The sequence below is a fragment of the Pseudochaenichthys georgianus genome, chromosome 14 (genome assembly GCF_902827115.2).
Source record: "Pseudochaenichthys georgianus chromosome 14, fPseGeo1.2, whole genome shotgun sequence".
Lineage (NCBI taxonomy): Eukaryota > Metazoa > Chordata > Actinopteri > Perciformes > Channichthyidae > Pseudochaenichthys > Pseudochaenichthys georgianus.
In genome coordinates, this window is record NC_047516.1 from 14,824,810 (window position 1) to 14,834,571 (window position 9,762).

Genomic DNA, 9,762 nt, shown 5'->3' on the forward strand with positions numbered 1-9,762 from the left:
CCTAGCATCTCAACTGCATTTAATATTACCTCCTGCACACAACTGCAATTCAAACATTGGATGAAGAGCTATTTTTCTGTTTGGCAATATTTTAAGAGAAACATTCAAATGCTCAGATATTTGAATTACCTTTATTGAAGAATCCACATTAACATCATTCAGTAGTTCACTTCCTCTGCATGTTTTCATGACAGCTGTGTTACTCGGTCAGTTCTTAACTCGGAGGCCTGTTTTCTGACTGATCCACTGATAGTACCTTGAGACTCGAGTGTAGACTCCGTACTTCCCGTCCGCGGCGCAACTCTCCCCCCAGCTGACGATGCCGGTCAGGAACCAAGTGTCTTTATATTTGGTGAAATGGGGCCCCCCACTGTCCCCCTGGCACGAGTCCTTCATCTCTCTCGCGTACCCGGCACAGAACATGTAGCGCGTGACGACCGTGGCGTGGTCCCGGCTGCTCTGTTTGCACAGGGTCCGGTCCACGTAAGGGACCTCCAGCTTCTGGAGCCTGGTGGCCTCGAGGCCCTGAAACCTCAACCTGCCCCAGCCGCTCACCGTGGAAGTGCTCGAGTCCCTCAAGAGGTTTTCTATAAAGTCTTTGGGGCCGAAGCAGATGGGACGGCGCTCGTTGGACAGTTCCACTGGACTGGCGAGCTTCAGCAGAGCAATATCGTGGTTAAACTTGGACTTCTTGTCATTGTACAAGGGGTGGATGTGCTGCTCTGCAACCAAATGGTCTCGCTCCGGACCCTCGTCCTTGTCCACATCATGTTCACCTAGAATAATCAAATAATTGATATGCAACAACATGACTTTCTGCACAAGGAAATGTGTGAGAAGGGACAAATGTCTTCTGATCTTAAAGGTCAAAAAGCTTTACTGAATGCAAGCTCTGCATTTCCACACAATAACAAAATGCATTGATAAATTCACGGTTGGATTATCTTTGTTAAGCAACTACAGGGTTATTTTTTTCACTCATAAACTTTAACCAACAATTGGCACAGAGAAAAGTAACATTTTTGAAATTGGTCAGCAGTAATTTGAAGGTCTAAGATGTGTCAAACTCAAGGCTCGGGGGCCAAATCAGGCCCTTGGTGGATTTAATTTTGGCCCGCAGGATATTTTTTCATTATTATTAGATCTGGCTCACTCAATCCTGAGGGTTTCCTCAGCTCAGAACCTGAGCCCAAACATTGATGAACTTGCACCCAAGATGAGATGCCAAGTATCTGGCTTGAACTAGTATCACAGCAGCAAACTGAGTTTAAATGGATGTTTCCTTCTGCACTTTTTTTTTTGCAACAACATGGCATGTTTGTTTTTTTCTTTGAGGGAAATATTTTTTTTGAAGCTGTTGTTGGCCTGTGGAAAAATGTAATCATAAGAAATGACTGGCAAAGCTGCAGATAGAGCCATAAGAAATTGATACAACTGATTATTTAAAAGTCCCATGTCATGCTTTTCCGATTATTACCCGTCCCCTTGTGTGTTATGAAGGTTTGTATGCATGTAAACGGTCTGCAGAGTCAAACACCCTCAAAGTACACCCTGTAGGGAGTAAAACTCTTAACACAGAAAAGACCTCCCCAAAACGCCTCGTTGTAGATTTCTCATTTACTTCCTGGGTATCGCTACGTAGGGATACCCAGTAGCCACGCCCAGAGCTATGGCCGCACCCTCTGCCAGCCTTTCATGAAACAAAGCTTCCCAAACCTTTCAGCGATTCATGCCGGATATGTACAGCGTAGGGCACTGAAGAACGATGCTGTTCCTACTTTGTTTGGACCAGCGGGAGATTCGGGTACACAACCTGTAAGTATTCATTGTTGTTTGTGTATTTATGATGTTTAAAACAAACAAGGTATCTCCCACGACTGTTTAAATGTGTAAACGTTTTTCGGTCTACTATGTTGGGATCGCGGAGAAATGCTCTCCGCAGACCCATTCTCACAGCGTTATAAACCTTTTTCTTACTCAATATCAAGCCACACTTATTGTTTTTACTTCGGCTGTGAGTGTTTGTGTGTGCTCAGGATGAGTTTTTCTTGTTCTAGCTGTATCGCCGACACGGAAGCCTGTCTGCTCCTCGCAGCAACGAGCCTCTCACGTCGCGACCAATCAGAGCACACTGGGCTCACAGGGAGGGGGGGGGCAGGAGCTCAAACAAGCCGTTTAGGACAGAGAGTGAATACCGGTGAATACACATACTTTACAGAGATGCTGTATGAGAAACCAATGTGAGTTTGGAAAATTGCACAGTATAAATCTATTTTAGTATACCTCAACAATGGAATTATGATCAGTAGAAATGGCCATGACATGGGACCTTTAATGTTGTTTTTATAGGCAATAATTTAAGCTTTGTTAGTTCCAGGTTTAATATGTGCAATAAGTTAAATTCAATACATATTGCAATAAACATTGAACCAGTCCGGCCCTCGACTAGTACTGATTTTTTTATTTTGGCCCACTGTGTATTTGAGTTTGACACCCCTGCTCTAGGGTTTAAACATGCAAATGACCTACTGACCTGGACCTTTAAAACTAAATTACAAATAAACATTAAACGTTACAATTGAGACTTAAGAGATGCAGATCAGATATGAAACATATTAATATAGTGATAACACTTGTTTTTCCTACCAGCTCTGACAAAGAAACCACTTTTAGAGATATCCGCCGGCAACAGACAATGGGCAGCGGTGATGACCCATAACTCAGTGAGAAGAGATCCTCCACAGAACGGCTGCGCTTTATGAAGGACGGTTGAGTGAAACATCAGGGACACCTGCAAACAAACAAACAAACAAACAAACAAACAAACAAATAGTACAGGTACAACATTGCAGAGCCCGTTCTATACTCTGAGATGATCCCAATTTCCCTTCCACACCACTGTAGTCTATCTTTAATCTCTTAAATATCTTTGTATTGTTTCACAGTGACACAGTGACCTCTGTGGCTTCAAAAGGGAAAATCCAGATGTTTAAAAATCTCATGATCCTACATATATTTGGGGGACATTTGCAACAGATACAACTCTGAAACCCTTGCATACTCCTCTAAATGTCCCTTAATTCCACTTAACAGTTCATCAATCTTTTCCACCTCTGATCACTCTAACCTATATTTCCTTCCCCACAGTGAAGAAAGTATGAAGATATTTGAACAAAAATCTGCCCTGCCGAGTGAAAACCACCCTAGAAGATAACATTGGGATATCCACCCAACTGCATCCTGTCTATGAACACCATCCATTTGCCTTCAACTCATCCCCATGTCTTTATCCTTCACCCCACTAAAGTACCTGCCAAGGTATTTCTCCAGGAATGACCTCATTGCCTCCCACAATCCTCGTGTCCATTTCTTTTTTCTCTATGATGGTGGGGAGTGTGGGGAAGAAAGCCCAGGATGGCAGCAGCTCTTTCTCTGAGGCCACTTCAGAGACATCACTCTGCTCGAAGCTTGAATCCGACCTCACTGATCTGATCTTTGCTGCAGAGGCCAGAGAGATGTTGGACAGGTCTGAGTCATTTGTACGGAGGTTGTAGTCATCATAAAAGTCCATTAGATCATCCTCATAGAGGTAATCCTGCAGGGTGTCGCTGGAATTGTCTTTTCTCTCAGAGCTGTGTGTTGTGTTTAATGACCGCAGGGTTTGGAGGAACCTGGTGTCCACGCGGCCACAGCTGAATGGTTCTGAGAAGAAAACAAAGAGGGATTCATTTGAGTTTTGTCTCATAAACATGATTAAATATTACAGTGTCAGATTGTTGGGCCCTTTAGTTATTGTTTCTTATAAAATGTTTACATAGTTTTCCACAATGCGCAGATTCAACCAAAAGCTATTCGAATCGATTCGCTATTATTCACACAGAAAGACAGAAACAATATGCATATATGTCATTTCAAGTGGTATATTAGAAGACAGTGTTGAAATTAATGTAGGCCTATCTCAGAAATCCAGAGGCTTCACATTTTATTGTGTTTGCCCTTTAGTGTAGCTATCAGTCTGATTGATTGAAGTGTAGGGAAACTGGTTAGGTTTGAATTAGGAATGGTATGTTCAAGCAGTAGGTTAGAAAGGGGTTGTGGTAACGGCCAGGGTCATTAGAGACCGTTGCATTTTTTTATGTTGAGTGGCTGAGATATCACTTATTTTCAAATGCTAGTTGTCTGTGTGGTAATCCACCCAGAGAGTTCCCGCTGTCAACCCCGCCTATAAATAATGTTCTTTATTCGACAACTATCAACTGTACGTCACGGTTTATCAGGCAGTTTGTGATCACTTAATAAAGACCAAAGAGATGAGAGTTTAAAAGACAGCGTGTAAATCACTCTTAAGATCTGGTGGGTAACTATTTGTGGGTCAGAGTGAGAGGGGGGGGGGGGGGATATTCAGTGAACCCAAGTAGCTAAACATACTGCACTTACATAGAATGTTGGAGTTCTATACTTGAGTAATACCACGTTCTGGTACTTTATACCTCTGCTTAATTATATTTTAGAGGCAAATATTGTACCTTTTACTTCTTCTACGTGGATTTTGACTTTGCAGATTCATATCATTCAAACAAAAATATAACTACAATTAACAATGATGTATCATTATAGAATAACATGTAGCAGTCTAGAACAGTCTAAATAGTTTATATTAGCTCAACTGTTACCAACTGCATTTTTTAAATAATGCTTACACATACTGCATATGCATCAATATTTGTAATCCTATATTACAATACTAATATTCTCAAATGGGCCGTTTCCCATGAGTAATTTCACTTTTGAAGGTAGTCCTTTTGTACTTTATATTGAGGAAATGTTTGTATACAAGACTTCCCCTAAAGTAGAACAATAAAATATAAAAGTATTTGTACACTGAAGATCTGTTTTCATATTTATAGTTTAAAATAGAGCATAGCATTCAGGGCGTGTTGAGAGACAGAAAACTAATACACACATTCAAAATGAACTTAATATATTACCAAAACTCCAGAACAAACACTTAGCTAACTCTCTTCTTATCATTGTATTGTACCTGTAGGTTCACAGCTCCTCTTGTCTGGCCCCAGTCTGTAACCGACCGCACACTGACACACGGGTTGATCTTTCTTCATGGAGCAGAAATGGGAGCATCCACCATTGTTGACCGAACACTGCTTGGTCACCTCTGAAAACAGGCGGAAAAGCAGAATACATCTACAAAAGTAAGTACTGTATCTCTACATACAATACAATTATCCTTAACTTTCTTAGCCCCCACATAGTTGTTCCAGCCTGTCCCACTCACCAATCTCACAGTCCTTGCCGTCAAAATTTGGTTGGCACCAGCAGACATAGTTGTTGACCCCGTCTTCACACGAAGCTCCATTTTGGCAGGGAGGAGGCTGACACTGGTCCCCATCTACAGTACACACAAGTACAAAACACACACACACAGGTTCAGAGGTGACCCTTTAAATTCATAGCGCCTGTGAAAATGCATCCTTCACCTTGTCTTACCGACGTAGCTGGCCCAGAAAGTCATCTAAAACAGAGAGAAAGACGGTAATTAGAAACCTGTGAGTTCTGCTATTAAACACACTGTATTACAGCTGTGTGTGTGTGTGTGTGTGTGTGTGTGTGTGTGTGTGTGTGTGTGTGTGTGTGTGTGTGTGTGTGTGTGTGTGTGTGTGTGTGTGTGTGTGTGTTACGTACAGTTTGTTCAATATCCTCAAACACCTCCCTGGCCTCCTCCATGGAGCAGGTTTCCTCTCTACACTCCCGCTCCAGGTTAGCTGTTTTAAACACTTCTTCTAAAGGGGCGTTGAACCTGCGGATGCGACGCAGCACCGTGTCCGCCTGCCTCTGAGACACAAACACGGCTCCTGGAGAGGTAACGTCAAGAGGAATTTATTAAATGATTGATTGATATTGATATTATTCCCCGGCATAATTCTTAATACGTTTTTACAGATGTGTGTGTATCAGAACTAAATCCAGCTGTACATCTGCTTTCTGGGAGAGTCCATTGTAAGTGTTAAGATAGCAGTTGCTTCTTGTAGTCTTAAACTGTGGCTGGAAAAGTTGTAGTTTATGAGGAACAGCAGCTTGCCTTTAAGCTTCTCAAACCATACATTTTACACACTTAGCCATATTTTGAAGAAACCATATTTCAGCACATCTTATCACTAAGTTTTCTGTCCTCTATGAGACACACTTTTACCACCACATTTCAAATACAGGGGATTTTGATCATCAGAACATACATATTTATATTTTTGAAGCGTCATTTTAAGACTTGGGGTATAGGAAATCAAGCCATTTAAAAAGACCCACCTAACCTCCAGCTTCTTAGTTTAGTTTTATGTCTCTGACCTTCCTCCTCCTCCTCCTCAATCCATACCTTCTCCTCAGTGTGTTACCTGTGTTTTCCTCAGCGATGACAGCGGCCAGTCCGTACTCCTTCAGCAGTATACCAGCGATGAAAGCCAGTAAACAAACTCCGGCCATCTTGTTGTTGTCAGTTGTCCTTCTGCTTTTGACTGAAGAGCTGAAGCCTGAACTCAGCGCTGGAGAAACAGATCCACCACTCCAAAGTACAAAAACGCACTGTTTACTCACCTGAGAGGCGGTAGGATGTGTGTGTGTGTGTGTGTGTGTGTGTGTGTGTGTGTGTGTGTGTGTGTGTGTGTGTTTGTGTGTGGGAGAGAGAGTAAGCACAGTGAAAATGTGATTTGAATCACTTTTGAATATGTGTATTCAGAGAATTGTACAAAGTGACTTTAGTGAGAAAATGTCATTCAGAAATCAAGTTGAAATTCTGCAATAACAAATACTGACCGCTGATGGCAAAGAAGGGCAGTTTTGGAAATAGTTGTGTGCGTGTGTGTGTGGGTGTTTGTTGACATTAGCAGATGCTGGACGTGTTGTTTTTTTAATGTGTCCGATAAGCAGCTTTTGCAGCATGGCTTACGTGACGTTTCAAATGGGTTCCAGATTTTAAACTGTATCACCATTTGAGTGGACAAATGTTACTGTAAATCCAGGCAAATCAGCTCAATGCCATTTAGATACAGCGTAAGAGGCCGAAAACTCCTCGATTGGTGCTTCCATTTACACATCGAGGCAAAGAACAGCCAAAATCCACGCTTGAGTATTGAAGGCTGTTTGATCAGACTGTGAGTTACACAGGGTGTGGCTGCGGACAAATCACAGTGACGGACAGCCCGGTCAGCAGGCCTTTGAGCCAGCAGCCTCTTGGCAACGGAGGCCTTGTAGTGACTTATTGGCTAAGGCTGATTTAAATGAGGGTTGCATTTCTCTTTTTAGGTCAACTTTTGCAGGCCATTAAATTCACCCTCCCGAGGCAAATTACACTTTTACAGCAGAAAAAAATGTGAGGGAAAATAACAATTAATACAAACAGTTTTGTTTAAATCACTCTCTGCTCTTTAGGGTCCTAGGATCAGATCTGTGTTCAGCAGTGGAGGAGGGGGCCGCTCAGGGTCTCACATGAAAACACAGAGAGAGAGAGAAAGGCAGGGCAGAGGGGGTTAAACCAGGGAAAGCATGCTGGTCGGAAAGCTTGTCCCCAGGGTGTAAAGTCCCATCCAGACTGTGCATTGTTATATGAGCGGTTTTCAAGTTGAAGTAGATCAGCATATAATCTGGTTTTCTTTGTTGTGAAAAAAATCATTTGAAGTAACAACGGGCAGAAAAACACAACATCATGGCTGACAATTGTTTGTTATTGTGCATTGTATCTTCATTTGTCCTATTACCACACGCAACATCTACAATCCTTTTTTTTTTTTTTTAATGTTTAGACATTACTTGACATTATTATTATTACATGTCACTTGTTAGACGCCTTTATCCAAAGCGACTTACATACTCAATACTGTGGGCAATCCCCACAGGAGCAATTGTCTTGCCCAGGGACACAACGACATGCTGACTGCAGTGGGGTTTGAACCTGGTCCGAACACCAACGCACAACCCACTGCACCACAGCCTCCCCATGTATGACATGTATACTTTTCTTAAACAAGTACTCTATATTTGGCTCGATTTTTAAATGCACCATTTGTTAACCTCTTTATAGTCATGAGTTTGGGTGACATGAATGCAGAGATGTTGTAATGAAGACCCCGAGATCAGGTCAATAACCTTTTTATTTTTATCATGTACCCCTTTCATAAATCAATAAAACAAATCTGCCCACTCCTTCCCGGCATAATCAAACAGCAACGTACGACTCGTGAGGTCAACGGAGTGGCGAACAGCTGACCTGAGACCAGCTCACAGTGTGAAGCAATTAAGAAGCAAAATATGATTAATACACCTGAGGATATGGCACGAACATATTTCAGAGGCAGTTTAATTAAACACCCCTGCATTGCTTGAAACGTTGTCGTTCCTGATCTTACTTGTGTGATTTAACTGCGTATATGTTACACAAAGGAGATTTAAAGAATAAATACAAATAATTCTCAAAGTTGCACATTATTTTGCAACTACGTCCAAGTAGAAAATGATTCTTTGTGTGAAAGTATGTTCACTTCACATGCAAGTTGAGTGCCCTGTTTGTTTGAATGTTTGAAAGTGTTCTGCTGAGCAGTCGCACTTTTTGTTCTCATAGAGCAGCTGGTCCCAGAACAGTAATCCTGCAGGAGAGGCTCAGGCAGAGAGCCAGCTGTGCTTTAGTTTGACGGTTCATTTAGTAGCAGTCAAAAAGCCACAACAACTGGATCCCATAGACCTGTTATGCGAGAGAGAGAAACACTTAAAGTTAAGATTTACAAACCGCATAAGTGGGTGGTGCAGTTATGAGGCATAAATCTAAAGCATGACACTTCTTGGTGCAACTCATTATTTTAAAGATCTGCAGTGCATGGGGATGTACAAGGAAAACACTGCAGCACACAGAGCGGTGACTATAAGAGGAAACTGTTTCAGAGGGAGGCGGTGTGTAGCCTCAATGCTGTGATTTTCTTTTTGTAGCCTAGAGGTTTTTGTATGGTATATTTAACAGTTACAAGAGATTAATACATGTTTACTTATTCTCTTTACTTGATCTAAGGGAGATGTGGTTTATTACGTTTGTTTAATAACATTTAAATTGTATTTTATGTGTTTTTTATGACAATTTTTGTGCAATTTGTGGATCTTTAGTTTCCTAATGGACCATATTGGATACACCTAATTTTGTGATGACTAAACATTGTTTACTTAATAAAGATCTGTCGAGGCATTACATTAACTCAGTGTGTAGAAGCCATGAAAACTGTAGGGTGTTCACAGTTTGTCTTCATGAGCAAAATCAATGTATTTTCATAATGGAAAACATACAGGAATTCAACAGCAACTGTCAAACCGACAAGTAATTTAAGCTTTATGTATTAAGGTAGTCTTGTTTGAGATCAATTACAAATCTATACATATTCAAATCAGTTGCCAACAGAGTAACAGTCAGAAAACAGATAATCTGTCAGTGGGACAATTATTGATTCTAACATCCAGCTTATAAAATCACTAATGGTAACAACAGATCAGCGAGATGTAAAGTAAACATCCTAAACTTCCATCTCTGACGCAGATACAAAAGAAAATTGGGGCTACTTCCAGTCGTCCGGTCCTTTTGTGCCATATAGCCGCGTGATGTAGGACAACTTGAACCAAATGGTGCTGCAGAAGAGAAAAGGAGAGAAGAGAAAGTAAATCAGAATTTAGTATAAAGAGTCAGCAGAAATGTAAAAGAAAACAGAGCAGGGAACA

At 41.4% G+C, this 9,762-nt stretch overlaps 1 protein-coding gene across 1 annotated transcript; it reads right to left on the reverse strand.

Annotated features, from left to right (window-relative positions):
• Window positions 1–117: 117 nt before the first annotated feature.
• On the reverse strand, window positions 118–6,587 carry f9b (coagulation factor IXb). Its single transcript, XM_034098405.2, has 8 exons — window positions 6,408–6,587; window positions 5,701–5,870; window positions 5,506–5,530; window positions 5,294–5,407; window positions 5,042–5,173; window positions 3,311–3,702; window positions 2,647–2,791; window positions 118–776 (listed from the first exon to the last, which is right to left on the reverse strand). The coding sequence occupies exons 1-8, from the start codon at window positions 6,493–6,495 to the stop codon at window positions 208–210; spliced, it is 1,635 nt and encodes a 544-aa protein (XP_033954296.1). The 5' UTR covers window positions 6,496–6,587; the 3' UTR covers window positions 118–207.
• Window positions 6,588–9,762: the final 3,175 nt, after the last annotated feature.